We start from the raw sequence: 24,923 nt of genomic DNA, 5'->3' as shown, positions 1-24,923 counted from the left end.
AGCGAGCGGACGACTGCGATCGGAACAGGAGGCCACCTCCCCCGCAAGCAAGACCACCGAGGGAAGGCCCGAACAGGCACAGGGACTCAGAACCCAAGTGTGGTAGCTGTGGCGGCAACCATCCCCGCGTAAGTTGCCGGTTTAGGAACGCCAAATGCAGGAATTGCGGAAAAACCGGCCACATTCAGAGCATCTGCAGGAGCAAGCCGTGAGAGAACCTGAATGACATCGACGCCTAGGCCGCAGGTAAGGTAACCCCCTGAAATGGTGGCAAAGGGCCCCTTAGGTCACGCACACACACACAGGACCCTGGGGGCAAGGGCCATCAACCAAGTGCTTAGGCCCAAACTACAAGTCGAGGTCCAGTTACAGGGCACCCCCTGCAAAATGGAGGTAGATTCGGGAGCGGCAGTGTCTATAATCTCCAGAGAGACACTGGCCCGCATCGAGGCCAACAGCAGGCACCAGGTCCCAATCAAACAATCACACATACAACTGGCAGACTTCCAAAAATCACCCATCAAAGTTTGCAGGTCCATCACAATAGACGTCAGTTTCAAGGGGTTCAAAGGACCCCTCGAACTTCTAGTTACAGAGGGCCGGAGGACCAGCCTAATCAGCCTCAACTGGTTCGAGCCACTAGGCATATGGGTTGGGGGAATAAACTCCATCCAAACACAGACCCTGCAGGCCGTATGCGACAAATAAGCGGATGTTTTCGACGACACCTTAGGGAAATACAAGGGGCCACCGATCAGCTTTAAACTAGACCCCACAGTACAGCCCATCCGAATTAAGGCCAGGCGAGTGCCATTCGCACTCAAGCAAAAGATAGAAGCCGAATTAGACAAACTAGTAGGCCAGGGGGTGCTAGAACCGGTAGACGGGGGACCCTGGGAAACGCCTATCGTCACCCCCCTTAAACCTAACGGGGACGTGAGAATTTGCACGGACTATAAAGCCACGCTAAACCGCGGATTAAAGCAGCATGCTTACCCGGTCCCAACGGTGAAGCAAGTCCTCGCTACCATCCAGGACGGCGCCATCTTCGCTAAACTCGATTTGCCGCAGGCGTATTTGCAACTCACAGTCACCAGGGAAGCGGCAGATGCTCAGATGATTGTTACCCACAAGGGGGCGTTCCGAGTCAACAGGCTGCAATTTGGGATAGCTACAGCCCCAGGTATCTTCCAAGAAGTGATGGAGAAGACACTAAAAGGTATACCTGGGGTGTGCCCCTATTTTGATGACGTGCTTATTGCAGGAAAAAAATGAGGGGACACTAGCTGAAAGATTAGAAAGGGTCCTAGAAAGGTTTAGGAAGGCTGGGCTCAAGTTAAAGAAGGGGAAGTGCTCCATAGGAGTAGCTTCCACAGAGTTTTTGGGATACAGGATAGATGCACAGGGCATACATCCCACAGAGGGGAAGATAAAAGCAATCAAGGCAGCCCCAGAACCAAAAAACAAGGCAGAATTACAGGCATTCTTAAGCCTGATAAATTTTTATCACACATTCATCCCCCTTAAGGCTGCCATAGCTGAACCACTACACAGGCTTTTGGACAGCAAAACACCATGGCACTGGCAGGAACAACATAAAAAAAGCTTCCAAACCCTTAAGGACATACTAGCCAGCAAACCTGCGGTGACACACTTCATTGAGGGGAAGCCAATCTGTTTAGCATGCAATGCTTCACCATATGGGGTAGGAGCAGTGATCAGCCATTGGGATGGCAACGGGCATCAAAGGCCCATAGCATATTATTCCAGAACTCTAACCAAGGCTGAGCGCAACTATGCCCAAATAGATCGGGAGGCACTAGCAATAGTGGCAGGGGTAAGGAAATTCCACGATTACCTATACGGTAGGGAATTCACAATACTCACTGACCACAAACCCCTCCTAGGATTATTCACCATGGACAAACAAACCCTGCAAATAATGTCACCTAGGATGCTGAGGTGGTCCATATTTCTGTCAGCCTACACATTTTCCTTACAATACAGACCTGGGAAGGACATGGGCCACGCGGATGCACTAAGCAGATTACCACTACCAGACACTGACACTGACCCAGCCCCAGCCAGCCAGATCCTAACAATAGAAGAGCTACCAGAATGCCCAGTGACGGCCAAAGACATCGCCATAGCCACCAGTAGGGACCCGGTGCTAAGGAGGGTGGCGACATGGGTCCTAGGTGGGTGGAGCCAAGGGAGCCAGGAACCACAGTTCCAAGCCTACGTAAGGAGGAGGGACGAAATTTCAACTCACCGAGGGTGTCTCTTGTGGGGGAACAGGGTAATAATCCCAGAGGAGCTAAGGGAAAGAGTCATCAGTGACTTACATGAGGGACACCAGGGGATAGTACACATGAAAGCCCTGGCCAGAAGTCACCTTTGGTGGCCAGGGCTAGACAAGACCATTGAAGAGAGGGTAGCAGGATGTTACCTCTGCCAGAGGTCTAGGCCAGAACAAGCCCATGCACCGGTTCATAGGTGGGAGGCCACACACAACCCATGGTCACGCATACATATCAATTACGCAGGGCCCTTCCAGGGAAAAACATTCCTAATAGTGGTAGACAGCTACTCCCGGAGGTTAGAGGTAGTGCCAGTCAAACACACAACATCAGCAAAAACCATACAGGTCCTGAGGGGACTCTTTGCCACCCATGGGTTACCTGACGTGATTGTGTCTGACAATGGGCCCCAATTCACATCCAATGAATTTCAGGACTTCCTCAAGGCCAATTGGATTAGGCACGCGACGTCGACTCCCTTCCACCCATCCAGCAATGGCTTAGCAGGAAGGAACGTAAGGACCACGAAAGATGCACTATGCCGAATCATCACTGGTGATTGGCCCCAGAGACTGGCTCAGTTCCTACTGGCACAACACACCACCCCGTGCACAGCCACTGGGAAGAGTCCGGCAGAAATGAGGTGGGGCAAGAAACTCACCACCAAACTTGACAGGCTCCATCCCGACAGGACAACACCAGAGGTGGAACAAGAATGCACAGCCCGGACTCTGGACATTGGGGACTTAGTGTGGGCCAGGAACTACAGCCAAGGGGAAAAGTGGTTGCCGGGGGTAGTGGTGGACAAGCTAGGCCCGCTGTCTTACATCATTGAGGGGGAAGGGGAACGCCAGGTCAGGAGACACATAGACCAACTAAGGAAAAGGGCCCCAGAAATCACCCCACATAAGCAGACCCAGCATCCACCCAACACCACTCACGGGGGAATAGCCACACTCCCAGTCACCCCACACCAGGCCAACACAGGACCCACGTCCAGGATGCATGGGACGGGGGGAGTCAGGGATGTCACAACCGAGCCAGGGACACCTGAGGCCAACACCAACGGGGGGGAAGGGGAGCACACGGAATCCTTACTGCCAACGGGGCTGGATCAGGGCATGGACCAGTTAGGGGCATCCGAACCAACCCAGGAAGGGGGGGCTGAGCCAGCCAGATCAACAGGGAGATACCCTACCAGGGTGCACAAGGCCCCAGCTTACTTAAAAGATTACATAAGACAATAACAGCTTCAATTGGGGGGAAAGGGGTGTAAGGTACACACCTGTCCGGCCACCTGATTGGCCCAGCCGTGCGGCGGGAATTCCTGGACACCGGGTTGGGTGGCCAGGGGCAGCGCGGGAAACCTGAGCCTGCGGGTTGGACAGCGCCAGGCACGCCGGGCATATAAATACCAGCGACGGGGCAGGTAGGGCCAGTTCGGCCACGTGTACTTGAATAAACAAGATAACAGCAGTCTGTCTCAGTGTGTTCACTCGCCCAACCGACCAGACACAACAGTCTACAATACTGCATTCTAGCCACTGTACCACCAGGGCTCCTAAATAGTTGAATGAATAAATAAGATGATTACATAATTTGTATCATTCATGTCATGAAGCAAAAAATATACACGATTCACTGATGCTTTGATAATATTCATGGAACACACTAAACCAGGAAGTGCTTTGGGGGATGGTGGTGATGGTATGAAATATTACATCACTCAAGAAGCCATTATGGCTTCTTGAATAAGCAGTGGTGAAGTCAATCAAGGCTCAGCTCAGTTTATGAATCCAGCTTTTAAACTGATAATGTAAAAAAAAAAGAATATGAAAAGGTCAGTTTGTGATGATTTGTTAGAGGGGAAAACATAATGATTTAAAAAAAAGCGGAGATGAGCTTTTAGTAAGGAGCAAGGTTAAAAACTCTTGATATGGAGGCTCTGGAGAGCAGATACTGTAGCTGTTTTTTGAGATTGTGCTGAAAAAGCTTTAGGCAATCAGCATAACACAGTGAAAGGAACCTTTAAACTTGGTTACATGATTGATTGGAAAAAATATCTAAATTATCCTAGAATTCAGAAGCAGCTGCAGAGGTCAGAGGCAGAAAATTTTTTAATTATAAGAAGGTGATATCTAGAGAAAAAGTGTCACCAGCTTATTTAATTGAGGAAGATTCTCTTACATATTAGGAAGTATTGCTAAGCACTGTACATTTAAGGAATCTTGTCCTTAACAGGCAATTTTGCATGGTCTCTGCCATCCCATCATCACTGCTATTGGATGGGTCAATAAAAGCAATTTCCATGGCAGGTCCATGGCAGCTGTTGTTGTTAGCTGCGAAGTCATGTCCGACCCATCGCGACCCCATGGACAATGTTCCTCCAGGCCTTCCTGCCCTCTACCATCTTCTAGAGTCCATTTAAGCTCATGCCTACTGCTTCAGTGACTCCATCCAGCCACCTCATTCTCTGTCATCCCCTTCTTCTATTGCCCTCAATCTTTCCCAGCATTAGGCTCTTCTCCAGTGAATCCTTCCTTCTCATTAGGTGGCCAAAGTATTTGAGTTTTAGCTTCAGGATCTGGCCTTCTAAAGAGCAGTCAGGGTTGATCTCCTCTAGGACTGACCGGTTTGATTGCCTTGCAGTCCAAGGGACTCGCAGGAGTCTTCTCCAGCACCATAGTTCAAAGGCCTCAATTCTTTGGCGCTCAGCCTTTTTTATGGTCCAACTTTCACTGCCATACATTGCAACTGGGAAGACCATAGCCTTGACTATACGCACTTTTGTTGGCAGGGTGATGTCTCTGCTTTTTAGTGTGCTGTCTAGATTTGCCATGGCTTTCCTCCTGAGGAGCGAGCTTCTTTTAATTTCTTGGCTACAGTCCCCATCTGCAGTGATCTTGGAGCCCAGGAAAATAAAATCTGTCACTACCTTCATTTCTTCCCCATCTATTTGCCAGGAATTGAGAGGGCTAGATGCCATGATCTTGGTTTTCTTAATGTTAAGTTTCAATCCAACTTTTGCACTCTCCTTCTTCACCTGCAACAAGAGGCTCTTTAGTTCTTCTTCACTTTCTGCCATTAGAGTGGTATCATCTGCATATCTTAGGTTGTTGATATTTCTTCCAGCAATCTTAATTCCAACTTTTGTTTCATCTAGCCCTGCCTTTCTCATGATGTGCTCTGCATATAAGTTAAATAGGCAGGGCAACAGTATACAGCCTTGCCGGACTCCTTTCCCAATTTTGAACCAATCAGTGGTTCCGTGTCCAGTTCTCACTGTTGCTTCTTGGCCCACATATAGGTTTCTCAAGAGACAAATAAGATGGTCTGGTATGCCCATCTCTTTAAGAACTTGCCACAGTTTGTTATGATCCACACAATCAAAGGCTTTAGCATAGTCAATGAAGCAGAAGTAGATGTTTTTCTGGAACTCTCTAGCTTTCTCCATGATCCAGTGTATGTTGGCAATTTGATCTCTAGTTCCTCTGCCTCTTCGAAATCCTGCCTATACTTCTGGTAGTTCTCGATCCACATACTGCTGAAGTCTAGCTTGTAGGATTTTAAGCATAACTTTACTAGCGTGAGAAATGAGTGCAATGGTGCGATAGTTTGAACATTCTCTGGCACTGCCTTTCTTTGGATTTGGAATGTAAACTGATCTTTTCCAATCCTGTGGGCACTGTTGAGTTTTCCAAATTTTCTGGCAAATTGAGTGTAGCACTTTTACTGCATTGTCTTTTAAGATTTTGAATAGCTCAGCTGGAATACTGTCACCTCCACTAGCTTTGTTGTTGCTCAGCTTTTCTAAGGCCCACTTTACTTCACATTCTAGGATGTCTGGCTCGAGGTCAGTGACCACCTCATTGTGATTATCAGGGATGTTAAGCTCATTCTTGTATAGTTCTGTGTAATTTTGCCACCTCTTCTTAATTTCTTCTGCCTCTATTAGGTCCCTGCCATTTTGGTCCTTTATCATGCCCATTTTTGCATGAAACATTCCCTTCATCTCTCCAATTTTCTTGAAAAGATCTCTGGTCCTCCCTATTCTATTGTTTTCTTCTATTTCTTTGCACTGTTCATTTAAGAAGGCATTCTTTCTGGCAGCTAGTCCTGGCAAATATCATCATTAGAAATGACCTGGATCTTTAAGAATTCATAAGAGGTTGAGGAGATTGATGAAGTTAATCAATTATATACAAAATGAGGCAATAAGACTTATTCAAGTGATGGACCTATGAGGCATTTGCATTTTTGTCAAAGACTTCATTCCAGCCAATACATGTGAACAAGTAATTTTCTTTTGTTATTTTAAAATAGAGAGGAATTCTTTAGATATCTATGATGAAGCCTAGAAGTCATTACTTCTAAGTGATATGGATAATAGCTGCAGATGTAGATACATCACATGACACGGAAAGTTTGACACACCTGTTCTAGAGGGTGAAATGGCCTAATACAGGGGTCCCCAACCCCCGGTCTGTGGACCGGCACCATCAGCAGCATGCCAGCAAGCGGGCTGCACAAACAAGTAAAGCTCCATACCTGGGATGCAGGCAGTATTCAAAACCACACCCCTCTGGTCTGTGGAAAAACGTTTCTCCATGGCACTGGTCCCTGGTGCCCAAAAGGTTGGGGACCTCTGGCCTAATATACATGCAGCTGTGAGAACTCTTCAGTGCCTGGTTCCTTGAAGGCTGTTTGCTAGATTTCCCTTGTGTTCAACCAGGCTGATATTTGGTTCATGTGGTGTATGCTCTAAAAACAATGGTTGTCCATCTCTGACTTAACATGTGAATAGTTCTGAGATAACTTTTAAAGTATTACACAAAATAAGAAATATCCTTTCAATTATTGTTTTCCCATTGCTTATTCTTGGTCTTAATCTTTGGACAGGAAAAGATGTTGTTCCAAATACATGCACAGAATCAATGTTTCCCCCCCCTTTTTTTCTTTTTACAACCCTGTAATCCTTTAATAGAGCGTTTACTGGCCAGATACCCTTCCTGACACCTATGCGGAATTCGCAGTAGAAGGGGGCTACCAAATTTGGGCTGCAAAAGTCTGGATGCCTCCTTGATTTATTCATTTTACAATTTTTATACACCATTTCAGAAGCAAGATTCTGGATGGAGCACAGCAAACTAAATAAAACAAAAATAGAACATTGCATATCTATTAAAATCAGAATCATGTATTGGGTTATGTGGTTTGGATTATATATTTGCCCATAACCACTTTATGGGCCAGATGCCTACTGTAATCAAATCATCTTCAAGGCTTTCTTGAGTGAGAGGAGAATCAGGACCAATCTATATTCCAAAGGATGTGAGCTATTACACAGAAGACTTGATGCTAGTCCATACCTCTTCACTTTACCTTTATCAGATTCTAGTCCTTTGCTACCATCTAGTGGTCTCTGGATTTTTTTTTCAACCCAGATTTGGAAACCCTAGATTTAGGTAACCTAGATTGTTTTATGATTGTTTCCCTAAGAAGCTGCCTATTTAATTATTTATAAAACCTATTGGCTACTATTTCACAAAGTGATCCTCGGTGACATTAAAAAAACAACCCATCCTACCCTTCTCATGAAAGACCGATAGTGAAGCCATGCTATTATCCCCCTGTTTTAATCTTATCCAAGCCCAATACTTAGGAAAGGAGCTACATTCAAAGGAAAGATAGGCTAAAAGAGTGAAATACATAACAGTAACAGAAGTTAATTTCTAATAGGAAGACAGCAGCTCATATCATGTGGATGGGTAGTGTTACATAGTGGGCTCTGGACCGCATGGCCAAGATGGACGACTCAGGACACCAGGGTTCAGCATTGCAACTCTTTATTGATGTCTCACAGACTGGGCGAACAAAGGGGCAACTGCCCCACTTATATACCTAGCCAGGTATACTTGGAACCAATCTCATTATCTGGATTTCCCGCCAAAGACTACCCTGCCAATCTGGACAGGGCACCCTGCCACCTGGTGGTGTCAGTGGCTTATATCTGTGTAACATCACCTATGGGTCCGGGTTACTTACGGGAGCACCTGCGGCCGGCATCAATTTCCCTTCGTCCAGTGCGCTCCCACAGAGAGGGCCTCCTTAGGGTGCCGTCGGTCAAAGAGTGTCGACTGGCGGCCCCCAGGGGGAGGGCGTTCTCTGTGGGTGCGCCAGACCTGTGGAACCGTTTACCGGTGGAGCTCCGGATGGCTCCCGACCTTCGCTCCTTCCGACATGACCTAAAAACATATTTATTTGAACAAGCCAGCCTGGTCTGATGGGTTTAAAGGTAAAGGTAAAGGTTCCCCCGCACATGCGTGCTAGTCGTTTCCAACTCTAGGGGCCGGTGCTCATCTCCGTTTCATAGCCGAAGAGCCAGCGTTTGTCTGAGGACGTCTCCGTGGTCATGTGGCCGGCATGACTAGACGCCAAAGGCGCACGGAACGCTGTTACCTTCCCACCGTAGTGGTCCCTATTTTTCTACTTGCATTTTTACGTGCTTTCGAACTGCTAGGTGGGCAGAAGCTGGGACGAGTAACAGGCGCTCACTCTGTTACGTGGCACTCGGGATTCGACCCGCCAAACTGCCGACCTTCTGATCGACAAGCTCAGCGTCCTAACCCACTGAGCCACCGCGTCCCTCTGATGGGTTTAGGGGTATTTTAATGTTATTGTATTAATTGTATTGAATTGGGCTGTAATATTTAATATTTTTTTAATTTTTGTATGTTGTATTTTATTGTATTGCCCTGTACACCGCCCTGAGTCCTTCGGGAGAAGGGCGGTCTAGAAATTATTATTATTATTATTATTATTATTATTATTATTATTATTATTATTATTATTATTATTATTATTATTATTATTATTATTATTATGTAACAGGTAGTCCTCAACCTACAGCCTCAGTTGATCCCAGAATTTCCATTCCTAAGCAAGACAGTTGTTGAGTGAGTTTTGCCCCGTTCTATGACCTTTTCTCGCCACAGTTGTTAATCAGTTACTGCAGTAACACGGTTGTCAAATGAATCTGTCATTTCGTGTTTCCCTCGGGGTGTGGCTGATGGCTATGTCCTGTGTTGGATTTTTTTTGGTGTGAGGGATTGTTGATTCTAGGGATCTTTGTCTTTCTAATCCAAGCTTCCTGGCTCCAATCTTTCTGACAAGATTATCACATCTGCATTTCTGCAGGCCTGGTTTCTGTTTGGGGCAGAGAGAGACTTGGGGTGGTGGTGTTTGTTGGTTTTTGCCTTTAAGATCCTTATGCAAATATGCTGCTTATTTGGCCTCAAGGACTAGAAGAATGTCTTTAGGGCATGATGGGTCACCCCTGGCGTTCTATTAAAAAAAACAAAACCAGTAACCTAACTTGAGGGGTATGAAGGCCACAGGGAGGCATGGCAGCAATGTACGATATATTATCACCAGAGGGGACAGTACCAAAAGTTTTTACTTTGGGAGAGATTGGGGATTGGACAGATTTACTTAATAGGATTAATGTATATTGGAGCTTTCTTAGTAAGAGGAATTGAGGGGAGGGAGAAGCCAAGAAAAACACTGCTGAAAACTATTTCTTTGATAACTTTAGTTATACAAAACTGTGGGACACTGGTGTTGCAAAAATGCAGCTGGATCACAGTTTGTGACTCCTGCTTTAGATTGTGAATTGTTATTCTGGTTTATTTTTTCCCCCCCTTCTACTTTCCGGACTTTAGCTATAGCAGTGATCCTTATCCTTCGTATCAGAGAAAGTGAGTCACTGATTGCTGCTTATACTGCAGATAGAATTGTGTCCTGTGCAGGAAATACAATTAGGTAACAATAAGAGTGACTGATAACTTTAACTAAACATTTATATCTATAGAAACGTCTCTATCCCATGAAGATTCCCTATCCAGCTCACTGAGATCCTGGGAAGAAGTCCTTCCCTTCATAGAAATCCATCCTTTGAGGTACCTTTTTCCCTTTTTGATCTCGTGGGTGTGTACCTTAATGCACTGAGAAAGGGACCTTGATTTGATAGGCTGTGAAATCAGCATCAATTATTAGCAACCCGTTAGGCAGATTTTCTCCAGAAGGATATTCCCCAGCCTGATTCTTTGGATCTTCCATTGGTGCACTCATTGCCACTGGAATTCAATCTCTTCACCTTGCTGCTGGTTATTCTCTTCTTTCCTTTCCTACTAACTTACCCAGCATTACAGACTTTTCCATAAAACTAATCTTTGCATAATGTGTCTAAAAGATAACAATTGGAGAGTGGTCATTTGTGCACTGAGAGAGAACTCTGCGGTTGGTTGGTTGGCTGGTTGGCTTGATCATTTGTTTGTTTTTATGGTTATCAGTGGTAGTCTCTGGAGTCTTAACCCAAAACCAAAGTTCAAAAGCAACAGTATTTTTCTATCCTGCTTCTTTACAGACCAACGTTTGCTCCTATAGATTGCATAGCGAAAACCATTGCCTCCATCTTTTTTTAGCTTTGTAAATACAAACTTAAGCATTGGCTGCCATTGTGTTTCAGGTGCAATTCAAGGTGCTGGTTGTCACTTTTAAAACCCTACATGGCTTGTGACATGGTTACCCGGGGGACTGTCTTTCTCCAAGACTTTCTACCTGTTCAATTAGATCCAACAGATTGGGAATACTGCAGATCCCATCAGCCAAAGAGTGCTGACTGGCAGGAAGTAGAAGAATGACTTTTTCTGCTGTAGCCCCTGGCTCATGGAATGGCCTCCGCTCAGAGATCAGAATGACCCCGACATTATAAGCTTTTTGCAAAGTTCTAAAAACTTGGCTATGTACCCAGGCCTGGGCTCGGAATGTGTGAAAGACCTTGTTTCTTGGCTTCACTCTTAATAGATTAATAATAACAGCTGCTATGTAGATGTATTTATTTTGTGCATTTAACGTAGCACAGTACTTAAACAAAATGGTTTGGTTGAGATCTGCATATGTGGGACTGATTGGGGTAGATTGCAAGGGCGACTCCAAAATATAATTTTATCATATTTTATCTATATCTTAAATTATTGTAAAAGGTAAAGGTAAAGGTTCCCCTGCACATGCGTGCTAGTCGTTTCCAACTCTAGGGGCCGGTGCTCATCTCCGTTTCAAAGCTGAAGAGCCAGCGCTTGTCTGAGGATGTCTCCGTGGTCATGTGGCCGGCATGACTAGACGCCAAAGGTGCACAGAACGCTGTTACCTTCCCACCGTAGTGGTCCCTATTTTTCTACTTGCATTTCTTTACGTGCTTTCGAACTGCTAGGTTGGCAGAAGCTGGGATGAGTAACAGGCGCTTACTCTGTTATGCGGCACTCGGGATTCGACTCGTCAAACTGCCGACCTTCTGATTGACAAGCTCAGCGTCCTAACCCACTGAGCCACCGCGTCCCTATTAATTATTGTACACTATTACAATTTCATTTTAGATTGTATTTTATTCCCATTTGATTTTAAATCGCATTTTATTCGAATTCCATTTTAAATTGTATTTTATCAAATTCCATTTTAAATTGCTTTTATCAAATTTTAGTAACAATTTGTTGCTGGAACTTTGCACTTTGATATGGCCCAAGGGGTAATCAATAAAGACTTATTATTATTATTTATTTTGTGGATGTTTTTATTGTTTTAGTGTCTTTTAAACGGTTTCCATTATTTTAAAATTTTAGACTTGTAAATCACCCAGAGTCGCCTAATAGAGTTTAATGGAAATACATTAAATTAATTAAATTAAGTTAAATTAAATTAAATAATATGGCATCTGAATATCTTCTTCAAAGTCTTTATGGCTGTTTACCAAGAGTTTCTATGTATCAGATCTGGGCATTTTATGATTTGTGGGCCTCTTCAGGCCCATGGGCAGTCCCCATCTGGCCTACAATGTCACTCTTGGGGACAGGAGGCAAAGAATTGGGGGGCGGGGGTGGGGAATGAGGAGTCAGTGTGGCATCAGCAGAAGGGATGGGGCATTGTGCAATGGTGTTGGTGGAGCGGGAAGGCTGGTGGCCCTCACAAGAGCCCCACTTTCTCATGTGGCTTATGTTATATTGCTTCACTGCTATTTCTGTTACTGCTGATAGTGCTAGGTAGATCCTAAAAGGCAGAAGCTATTGTAGAGTATCAGGAAGATGACTTTGAGGAAATAGGCAAAACTGTTATCTACAATTATTTTTACAATGTGAGTCCTGGGTATATTTTTAGTAGTTTTCAATCAAGAACGCTTATATAAACAATGAGGACTGAAACTTTTCTTGGGTCTCGTTTGCTATCATTAGGTGAATCCCACACAGTCATTAGTAGTGATTTTACATGATCGCCATTTGTGACCTCTGCCAGCTTTCCCATTGACTTTGCTTGTTGGCAGCTGATAGTGAAAGCCACAAATGGTGATGTGACTGCAGGATGCTGCAACGTGGTAAGCCGGTTGTTAAGTGCTTGAAATGTGATCATATGACCGTGGGTACATTGTGACAGCCACAGCTATGAATTGTAAGCCTCCTCAATTAGCTTTGTCATTATAACTTCAAACAATGGCTGAACAAGGAGTAGCTGAATCCAAGGCTTCACACACAGGTTGGCTTCACAAATCAGTCTTGTTCTATCTTTGCTTAGAAGATTGTCTTACGCCCGACATTGCGATAGATATGGTTTGTTGCAATGTGTGAATCTGGTCAGTTATAACTCAGTTAAAAAAAAAGAAGTTTAAGTAACTAGAAGCTGAGTAGAATTTATGAAGTAGTTCATTCAGCAAGTGGCTTCAGAGGAAAATTATACTTTTTCTTATTTCTTGAAACAGTTGAGCACTCTCAAACTCTACTGTATATAAATGTTCAGAAGTGCAAAGGAGTCAGTGTGAAAATCTATATCCCAAAGTGGACCACACCCACTCTCCCCATCCTGTTTGTCCACCTGTTTTAACAAAACAATCTGTAATTTTCCCCCCTCAACATTTGGCAGTCACAAATCTTGGGTGCTCCCAAACAGCTGCGATTTTGGAATTACAATGCAACCTTGACTGCATTCCATTAAAGCAGCGCTCAGTTGCTTGGAGAATCTATTGGTGAATTCCTTTAAGTGTCGTTAATCACTTAAGGAGAGACACTGCAGGGGAGGTTTTCCTTTTTCCTTTTTATTTCTCATTTGTTAATATTCCCCGTTTATTACAAAAACTTCTTTTTTTCTTTTTGTTTTTTACAAAAGTAATATTGTACCTATTTTATAATACAGCTTTATCCTTTTTCACTCACACTACGAGACAGCCTGTTTATGAGAACTGGGGAAATAAATGACTTTTTTTTAATTGAAAAGTTTTACAATACATTTTATCTTTAACAATCCCTCCCCCCCTCCCTCCACCCAACCCTTCCTAACCCTCCCTAAGCCTCCCCCCCCCTTCCCCCTCCCCCCTCCCCGACTTCCCAGAGCTAAATACAAGGTATAAAGGTAAAAACAATCATAAACAACCATATGTTAACAACAATAAACTATTAAGTCTATCGCACTCTAGCTCATATAAAATGACTACAAGCAATACTAATATCACATCAAAACTTATACAAATGCTAAATGAAACTTTTTAGTCCCATATTTGTTCTGGATGTAATCAATCCACTTTTTCCACTCCATAATATAACGTTGTTGCAAATGGTCTTTCAAATAAGCCGAAATCTTTGCCATTTCCGCCAGGTCAGAAACTTTTAGAGTCCATTCTTCTATAGTCGGCAGTTCCTCCTTCTTCCAATATTGACCTACTAAAAGTCTTGCTGCCGTAATTAAGTTCAACGTCAACTTAGTGTCCACAACAGTAGTATCCGTGATTATGCCCAATAAAAACAATTGCGGACAAAACTTTATCCTTTGCTTGAATATCTTCTGCATATTCCACCAGATTTTAATCCAAAAAGCTTTAACCATTTTACAGGTCCACCATATATGAAAATACGTTGCGTCTTCGCCACCACATCTCCAACATTTAGGTTGATAGTTCGGATACATACTTGCAAGCTTTTTAGGATGGGAAATAAATGACTTTTGATGAACATTTGAAAAGTCCAGTGAACCTTCATGATATAAAACACCTGGGGGAACAAGCAGCACAATCTGATCTCCTTGCAAGCTTGTCTGCTTCATATTTATTCTGAACTCTCTTTTTTGCCTGATTTTTTTTTTGTTGGGGAAATCCTTCATCTGTATTCAGCACTAGTGAATATCACTGAAACTGAAAAACATAGGTATTAGTTTAATACATAGGTATTAGCAGTGGGCTAATGCCTCCTTAAGTAACACCAGCTGCCTGCAATTATTGCAGGTTCGCATCCCACCAGGCTCAAGGTTGACTCAGCCTTCCATCCTTCCGAGGTAGGTAAAATGAGGACCCAGATTGTTGGGGGCAATTAAGCTGACTTTGTAATAATGCCGCTTGGGGGGTGTATGAAAGCCCTAATAAGCAGGCATATACATAGAATGAAGGCTATTGCTAAGCTTGTAAGCCGCCCTGAGTCTTCGGAGAAGGGCGGGATATAAATGGAATTAAAATAAATAAATAAATAAAAATTGCCTGTAGAGTCAATAAGGAATTCACCTAGTTTCTGTTACTGTGTCAAAGATTTATTATTGCAAAATACAGAAAAACTAAACTTTTTTTTCTGAATCATGAGTGTTTAAATATTTGGGTAATTGTATTTGTTAATTTGTTAAATTAATACAATACCTAGAATTTTAAAGAGCCCTACGAATAGATTTATTTTTTAAAAAAAAAACTTTTTCCCCTTAATTGTAACAAGGAATGAAGCCTCCCAAAATAGATTTTTGTCTTTAACCTAAACATTATTCCAGATAATAATATTGAATAGAGATGGCTGCAATTTTTATACATTTATTTATTATTTATTTATTTAATTAGTTTTCTATACCGCCCTATTCCCGAAGGACTCAGGGGTGGTTTACAGGGCAATATTTAAAAGACAATATAAATTAAGATAAAAATAGGTATATTGAGGTATATTTTCTATTTTTTCCTTTTTTCATTATTTTGTTTATTTTTTAAAATTTCCTATTTTTAGCTTTTAATCTGAAGTTTTGTTTAGTACAATTTAGGAAATGAAACAAAGGAAGACAAAAATAATTTTTTTAGGAAGGCTATTAACATGCATGAATGATGGAACAATTTCAAGGTTAGTACATTTTAAATCATGAACTTAGAATTACTACTTCAAGACATAGATGGTCTTCAACTTACGATCATTCATTCAACAATGGTTAAAAGTTACGACAATCTCAGAAAAGAAGACTTAGGACCTATTACTTGCACTTATGACCGTTTGCACCACCCTATGATCATATGATCACAATTGGGATGCTTGACAACTGGCTCACATCTATGACCAGGTTGCAATGTCTACAGTCACGTGATCACAATTTGTGATCTTTTTGCTGATTTTCAGCAGAAAACACCCATTGGGGAAGCTGGATTTGCTTAATAACCATGTGACTCAATGACCATAGTAAAAAGTGACATAAAATTCAGTCTAAGTTGACTTAGATTGCAATGACTTATGACAAAATTCAGTTTCCAATTGTGTTCATGTGTCAGGGACAACCTGTACCAGATTAAAGTTAAATGATGTTCCTTTTGGTTGCCCCCACTTTCCACTAAAAGCCTTTTTGAAATGACTTTTAAACATGAAACTGTACTATTACTAATTTTGGATACATATACATATGTTACTCCAGAATATTTTAAAGGTTAAAATATGAATTGAAACCAGTGACTTTTCTTTTGGGAATAATGGACAGGCAACTAGAAAAAGCTCATGAAACTCTGTTTTTATATATGACAAATGCAGTAAGGTTATTATATGCTCAAAAGTAGAAGGACGTGACCCTACTCACAATGGAGGAATGGCTGGTAAAGAAGATGGAACTTGTAGAGATGGCTACACTCACCTCTTTAGTTGCAGAAAGAACAATATCTGTATCCATCCATTCTATACTGACTTATAGACTTTTTGAAACAGAAGAAATGCACCTGATTTGTGGTTTTGATTAGAAAAAAAGATGAATAAAATGGATAAAAAGTGAGCTCTTTTTTGTAATCAAAATAAGCATTAAAACTGCAAATGTACTTATATTTGCTGCAAAGAAATCAGAATCTTTTTTCTATTTCTTTTTGTTCTCTTTTTTTCTTACTCTGTGTTAGTTTTTATATTTTTTCTAAAACTTTTAATAAATTTATACACAGACAGACAGATAGAGACACTAACACACCATATTATTTTTGAATTTCCTAAAGGAAAGGTGTATGTTGATGGGGAAGCATTGAATTCATTTCATTTTCATTTTATTAAATTTATATGCCGCCCTTCTCCCTGAGGACTCAGGGCGGCTCACAACAATAAAAATTAAAAAACATAGAGTAAAAAAATTTAAAAGAGAATTAAACAATAAATACAAAATTACAAAACAATTTAACCCAGTAAAAGCCTAATTAAAAATCGTAGTCAGTCCAGGCCCGCTTGTTTGAACAACCAGGTCTTCAGGTCACGGTGGAAGAACCGAAGGTCAGGGGCCATCCGCAGCTCCGGAGGCAACTCATTCCAGAGGGTCGGTGTGCCCACAGAGAAGGCTCTCCCCCTGGGGGTCGCCAGCCTGCATTGCCTGGTCGATGGAACCCTGAGGACGCTGACTCTGTGGGAGCGAACCGGGCGATGGGAGGTTGACAATGGCAGCAGGTGGTCTCGCAAGTACCCCGGCCTAAGCCATGCAGGGCTTTAAAGGTTATTACCAGCACCTTAAATTGCACTCAGAGGGTAACCGGAAGCCAATGCAGCTCATGCAGGAGTGGTGTAACATGGGAGTACCGAGATACTCCCATAAGCACCCGCGCGGCCACATTTTGCACCAGTTGAAGCCTCTGGGTGCTCTTCAAGGGCAGCCCCATGTAAAGAGCATTACAGTAATCCAGGCGAGAAGTGACGAGGGCATGGGTAACCGTGCATAAGGCATCTCGGTCCAAAAAGGGGCGCAACTGGTGCAGTAAGCAAACCTGTGCGAAGGCCCCCCTGGTGACGGCCGTTAGATGATCTTCCAAATTAAGCTGTGAATCCAGGAGGACATCCAAGTTGCGAGCCCTTTCTGAGGGGGGCAATACCTCCCCCCATCAAAAGAGATGGAACTTGTTGGACAATACGTGATGCCGGTATCCACAGCCACTCAGTCTTGGAGGGGTTAAGCCTGAGCCTGTTCCTTCCGATCCAGACCCACACTGCCTCCAGGCACCGGGACATCACGTCAAGGGCATCACTGGGTTGGCTCGGGGTGGAGATGAACAACTGGGTATCATCCGCATATTGGTGATACCTCACCCCAAAGCCACGGATGATCTCACCCAGCGGCTTCATATAGATGTTAAACAGGAGGGGGGAGAGAACCGACCCCTGAGGCACCCCACAAGTGAGGGGCCTCAGGGTAGATCTCTGTCCCCCTGCCAATACAAACTGTGAGCGGCCCGAGAGGTAGGAGGAGAACCACCATAAAACAGTGCCTCCCACTCCCAACCCCTTGAGCCGTCACAGCAGGATACCATGATCAATGGTGTCAAAAGCCGCTGAGAGGTCAAGTAGGACCAGGACAGAAGAACAGCCCCTGTCCTGGGCCCGCCAGAGATCATCCACCAGTGTGACCAATGCTGTTTCCATGCTGTAGCCGGGTCTGAAACTAGACTGGTATGGGTCCAGATAGTCCACTTGATCCAGGAATTGCAGGAGCTGACACACCACAACACTCTCAACATCCTTCGCTACAAAGCAAAGGTTGGAGACAGGACGGTAGTTATTCAACAAGGCCAGGTCCAGAGCAGGCTTCTTGAGGAGGGGCCTCACCACTGCCTCTTTTAAGGTGGAGGGGAAGACACCCTCCATCAAAGAAGCATTAACAATTGCCTGGAGCCAGCCCCCTGTCACCTCACAGGCGGCCAAAACAAGCCAGGAGGGACATGGGTCCAGTAAACAAGTTGTAGTACTCAGTCTAGGCATGATCCTGTCCACATCATCCAGAGTCGCAGGGTCAAACTCACCCCAAATGGTATGACCAAGACCTGCCCTCTCCACTCCACCAGATTCTGCCCAGTCAGAGTCCAAGCCAGTCCGGATCTGAGCAATTTTGTCCTGCAGATACTGTACAAATTCCTCAGCCCTACCCTGCAAGGGGTCATCCCTCGCTCCCTGATTAAACAGGGAGCGGGTCACTCTAAACAGGGTGGCTGGGTGGTTATCTGCGGATGCAATGAGAGCGGAAAAGTAAACACGCTTTGCCGCTTCCATCACCACTAGGTAAGACTTAAGATAAGTTCTTAGCTGTGTTTGATCAGATTCGGATCCGCTGGAACTCCAACAGCTCTCTAGGCATCTTTTCCGGTGCTTCATCTCCCGGAACTCCTCGGTAAACCAGGGGGCCACCCGGGGTCTGCGTCGGGTCAGAGGCCACAAAGAAACAACTCGATCCAAGACCCCAGCAGCCGCCCTCTCCAAGGCTTCTACTAGGGCCTTGGCAGAGTCGTAGGCAAGGGAAGCAGGAAATGTCCCAAGCTCTGTCTGGAACCTTTCAGGGTCCATCAGGTGCCTGGGGCGGAACCACCTGGTCGGTTCCGCCTCACAGCAGCAGGGTGGTGGTGCACTGAAAGTCTAGCCAGAGAAGAAAATGATCGGACCATGACAGGGGTTGGATGATTAAATCCCCCCAACCCAGATCATTGATCCACTGCCCAGAGATAAAAACCAGGTCGAGTGTGTGCCCTCCATTATGGGTTGGGTCCTGAATTATTTGAGTCAGGTCCATGGCCGTCATGGAAGCCATGAACTCCCAGGCCAACTCAGACGCCTCACCCACGGACGGCAGATTGAAATCCCCCAACCCGGACAAGTCGTCGAGAAGCTTGGGCAGGACCGATGACACGCAGCTGGGAGACAGGTATGTAATCAATAGGCCCAACTGAACTCCAGGACCCCACTTCAAAAGGAGAGACTCACACCCGCCTATCTGAGGGACAGTGGCCACACGCGGACAAAGCCTCTCCCTAATAATAACCGCCACCCCCTCGCCCCTGCCCTGGGCCTGTGGCTGGTGAAGCACCCGGAAACCTGGTGGGCATAATTTCGAGAGAGGGACAGCCCCCTCTTGGCCCAACCAGGTCTCCGTGATGCAAGCCAGGTCCGCGTTCTCCTCCTCAATAAGATCCTGTATGAGGGGAGCCTTGTTCACCACAGACCTGGCATTGATATAGACCAGGGGTCGGCAACCTAAAAAAGAAAAAGAGCCACTGGGAACCGGTTCCATCACAAATTAAAAAAAGAGGGAGCCGCGTGCGTGTGTCCATGCACGCGCATGCGCAAAAAGGTTTTTTTGCGCATGCGCGGACGCATGTGGCTGCCATTATTTTAAAAATGAGATGGAACCGGTTCCCGGTTGCCCGATGGCGACGGCCCGTCTGCAAAGCTGCCGCTTTCGGCAGCTTTGCAGACGGGCCGTGGCAGCTTCCTCAAAGAGCGGCGCCCCTGCCCATTCCGAGAGGTGCGCGCGCACCTCTCCGAACGACCGGAGGTGCGCGCGTACCTCCGCGCGAATGGGCAGCGGTGCCGCTCTTTCAGGAAGCCCGCCGCGGCCCGTCTGTGAAGCTGCCGAAAGCGGCAGCTTAGCAGACAGGCCGCGGCAGCTTCCTCAAAGAGCGGCGCCCCTGCCCATTCCGAGAGGTGCGCGCGCACCTCTCCGAACGACCGGAGGTGCGCGCGTACCTCCGTGCGAAGGGGCAGCGGCGCCGCTCTTTGAGGAAGCTGCCGAAAGCTACCCCCCCCCCAGGACCATCCGATGGTCTGGACTGTTGTCCGGGTTGAACTCCCCCAAGTTCATTCCGGATCCCTTGGACCTCCCCCCTCCTGGATTCCCTTAAAATATTGTTTAAAAATCTTAGTAAAAATCCCCTTAGGTTCCTCTTTGCGGCATGCCATCTCTAGGGATCCCACAACTTGTCATCGAGGAAGGTCTTTCATAAAACAGATGGATGCTCCTGCGAGAGGGGAGAATCTCGCAGCGAGTAAAGTTCTGCTGCAGTGTAAGCTGGCAAGGGAAACAATCACATCAGATGATGAAGGGTGCCAGCAGATGGAATCAACAAAAAGTTCAGTCAGCCTGTGGCAGATCCCAAAGCCAAAATTGTGGTAACGATTGACAGCAGTGACAGCAAAAGCCATAATAAAGGTGGCCAGGGGGCAGCTCGATGACAATAATGGTGGCCCATCGTGGCGGACCCAAAAAACGGATTCAGCCACAATGGCTGCAGAAAAAAACGGTGGCAAAAAAGGGGGGAGGAGGCAAGCACAACAGCAGGCACCATGGCAACAGCAACAGCAAGCACCATGGCAACAGCAGGCACCATAGCCGCAGCAATAGCGCCACCAGGTCCACTGCGTCTGTAGAGCCAAGCTTGCCGAGTGGCAGAGGGGGGGAGCCACGATATCAAAAGCCCCTTTCCCCGACCCCCCCCCCGCTACAGACCAGGTCCCATAGCAAAAAGTACAAGCAGCGTTTGGCTCCAGTTCCAGTTCAATTCGACTCAACTTCATTCAACTCAGCTCAACAAAAGAACAGTCAACTCGGTCGGCCCCACCCAGCCGCCAGCGTCTTCTCACTGGTGTGTGTGATTTGGATGGCCAGCTTCTCCTCCTCTGTCCTCTGCCATTTCCAGGCATATCCCAATGGGGGAGGGTGCTAACACTCCACCGATAGTTCAGCTGACTGGATGGGGACCAAACGATGGTAAAAAAGTCCCATGGCCACCCAACAAAGCCGAAATTTATTCCTCAGCTAGGAACTCAGAAACAGCAGACAGCCATCATGGTCATGCACAGTTCTTTATAATTCTTCTGATTTAAATAGGCCATATCTTATTCCCAACAACCAGGAGTACACAAAGTGAATGATATGGGAGGAATTTTTGGGTGTGTGTGTGTCTGCCTTTTTTCAATAGTCAGACATTCCTTCCAGCTTCCCATTCACCTCCAGCATATCAAGAGTGTGGAATTGTTTTGTTGCTCTGTCACATATACATTGTTCTGGACTACAGCCTGTGCTGGTTATGCCAAGAAATAATGCTGAAGAAAACCAGCTTAAAATATGTAAAGAAGTTATAAGAAAATGCTGGGAGAAAAATGGAAATAAAGAATTAACACTATTCTCCTCTTAAGAGATTTTGAATGGCCAGATTTGATGATCACTAATCTCAGTGAAATCACAGATGATTGTTATTGCAACAAGTTTGCAGCATTTATCAAACCAAGAGGAATTATAAAATTCTGCCACTGCAAAAACTGTTTTCTGAAGGTGGATGCCAGTCACTAGGTAATCCTACCTGATTTGATTTTAATTGACAACTAGTACAATTTCCACAGTTTTCATATAAATTGTTTTGCACTGATCTCTTTAATTTTATATGCAAAGAGCTAAGTATATTTCCCTAAAGATAGAAGTTATTTTTTTTAACAACTAAATGTATTTTCATACATGTAGGAGTAAAGTTATTAGCTTATTTCTTCCCAGTTAAAAGTCTCTGGTGCAGCTGAACAACATCTTTGCAGCAGAATAGGTCTTAATTGACATACTAGTATATCTCTCCCAACGCTTGATTAATACTCTATCTTAAGTTAAAGTTGTTTTAAATAGAAAGCATGTTCTGTGGAGTTTTTGTTTCTTCTGGATATTTTCCTTGGTTCAGGATTCTTGAAAATGGAAGGGTTTGGATCTAATTTTGTAATCTTGAAATTGGTCTGATACAAGAACTGCCTTAATAAAATTTTTGTTTTGTCCAATGTAATGAACCAACATAAGTAGCTAAAAAAGCAAATGAAGTTCAAATCAACTTGTTTTTTTATGGACTAATACTTAATAACTGCAGAGTGCTGGATAAATTACGGTACATTATAGTCAAAACAGTTTTCAAGATTCTACAAACTTTTTTAACAACACTGGGTTTATACACAACTAAACCACCCATCAGTCAGACGTAGGAATTTAAGAAGTTGCGTTCACTCCTCACATTTACATTTATTGTCTTGTATTATGACTAATAAATAGTGAAAGATCTAATAAGCATGCATTTATTTTAGAGAGGTACCACCAGTGCTTTAGAACTGAATCTGAACCTTGGTGTTCTCACTCTGTTTGAGTTTGGCAGCTAAGCTGATTTGTTTCAGGCTTAGCTGATTTGCTTTGTCTGAAATGTTTCTAAAATCGGAAAAAGTGGTATTCTGATTTGTCTACAGAATTGTTGCATCTTCATTTCTCCCACTGAGCTTTAGTAGATTTAGTTAGCATTCTACAAGCAGATCCTTAAACACAGAAGATGACTTGGCAAAATAGATACCCAGAGGCAGGATCATGACCATGCCTGATATTTGATGTACAGCTGGAAGTTAGGTGATGAACAGGAAATACATGGACCTCTATATGTCACTTCACTCCTGATAAAGATAGGCCATATGATGGGATGGGGTTGGGTAGTATTAATCTGTTTTAATCTATTTTTAATGTGTTTTAACTTATTCATGGGCCTTTGTTTAATCGTTTTTAATTTTTGTATCTTGTTTTTTAATATGTATTGCCCTGTTCACCGCCCTGAGTCCTCTGGGAGAAGGGTGGTATACAAATAAAATTAATAATAATAATAATAATAATAATAATAATAATAATAATAATAATAATAATAATAATAATAATAATAATAATATAATTCTACCTTGACTGATGCTTAATTTATTAAGTTCTTAAAGCACCCATCAGCAATAGCTCTCTGGATAGTACATACCAATTAAAATGTAATACAAATATAGCATCAAATGAAGTATTTATGAATAAAATATTCAGATGTGTAAGCAGTAAACCAACAGCGCTCTCCAAAACAATAGCAATCATGCTAGGGTGATAGATAAGAGCTCTGTAAAATTAACAGGTTTTTTTTTTGTTAGAAAAGGCATTTGCTTCTTGAGAGCGTATAACGAACATACCAAGCCAACGTCTGGAATGGATGTTCCATTAACTGGGTGCTGATTCTGAAAAGTCCCTTCATTTTTTATCTATCCACTCTTATTTTGAAGAAGAATATAGAAAAATGTCTTTGGTGAAGGTCTTACTGTTTGGGTAAGCGAAATTGAAGAAAATGTGCTTTCAGTTAATTTGGCCTCAAGACATTTTGGGCCCGCCAAGTTAATACCAGTCCTTAGGGCTAGGCCTAGCTAATAGCAATAGCACGTAGACTTATATGCAGCTTTACAATACTTTTACAACCCCCTCTAAGCGGTTTACATAGTCAGCATGTTGCCCCCAACAATCTGGGTCCCATTTTACTGACCTTGGAAAGATGGAAGGCTGAGTCAAACTTCAGCCAATGAGAATTGAACTGCTGAACTGCTGGCAGCTGGAAGTAGCCTGCAGTACTGCATTCTATCCATTGTGCCACCACAGCTCTCGGCATAATACAATTACTGTATATCAGTCAGATCTATGAATTAATTGAAGTTTCTGAACTATGTTCAAAAGCAGCCTTATGTACAGTCCATTTCAGCAATCCAGTTAGAGATTACCATAGGGTGAATAACTGGGCCTAGCTCTCTTTCTCTCTCTCAAGGTAAGGTTGTAGCTGTTAAGAGTTATTCTGAGCCACTGAGATCATTTGTGTTTCCAAGTGGCAACAATGGTTCAGGCCAGGGTATTATGTCCTTGATCTTTTCATGGGAGTATAATCATCTACAGGTTAAACATTCCTCAACTGAGCAAATAAACTACTGACAATCAAGATTTGTGTAGTACATCTCATCTTATTAGCAACTATTCAAGTCATTTTCTTGCTTAGGCATTGGTTTAGAACAGCAGCCCCCAACCTTTTGGGCACCAGGGACCTGTTCCACAAAGAGAAGTTTTTCCATAGACTGGAGGGGGCACAGTTTTGTGGTCACAGATGGGGCTTTGCTTATTTGCATGGACTGGTTTCTGGCATGCCGTGGGCCTGTGGCAGTCCACAGACCAGGCGGTTAGGGACCCCTGATTTAGAACATCAACTACCATTCTAGTCTTAGCTGAACAAGAGAAATGGATGAAACGTTAATTCCTTAAAGACTGAGATATCACAGGAGGCTATGCCAAATGCTATATAGTAAAAGTTAATTTGGAAGAAGGAGCATTTATAGGAAATTGTTCAAGTAAATAAAGTTAAATGTAGAATAACTTAAGGGCACAAGAGATCTTTGTAGGTGGTGGAGCCAAAGAATCTTTGACAAGAAGGTCCTTGAATATAGGAGCAGAAAAAAAGGAGAAAAGGCAATAGATACTTTGAAGGTAAATATATTCTATATTAAGAAATTAGCATGATATTCAGGTGTTTGTTTAAGGACAAAATAAATTTACTCTAAAGCTTTGGTTCAGAGACATTATGACTTGTACAATTAGATAATTTTGAAGTATACCCAATGAGAACATGTGATTTACAAATGTTATCCTATTAGTACCAAACTGCCTGTTTTAGTATTTCAGAACTTATGACACAGGACATCAGTTAAATTTGAAACATACGTG

General features: G+C 43.8%; 1 protein-coding gene across 1 annotated transcript in view; it reads right to left on the bottom strand.

The window, feature by feature from the left end:
- Positions 1-978: 978 nt before the first annotated feature.
- APOB (apolipoprotein B) overlaps positions 979-24,923 on the bottom strand; it is a gene marked incomplete at both ends in the record, with an annotated part of 88,849 nt that continues 64,904 nt past the window's right edge. Inside the window, one exon of the mRNA XM_081344813.1 lies at positions 979-1,155. Coding sequence (XP_081200939.1) covers positions 979-1,155 — 177 coding nt within the window. The remainder of the gene's footprint in view (positions 1,156-24,923) is intronic.

This window comes from Vipera berus, assembly GCF_964194415.1.
Source record: "Vipera berus genome assembly, chromosome: 1".
In the NCBI taxonomy this organism is placed as follows: domain Eukaryota; kingdom Metazoa; phylum Chordata; class Lepidosauria; order Squamata; family Viperidae; genus Vipera; species Vipera berus.
This window is presented reverse-complemented; position numbering and strand designations above follow the sequence as displayed.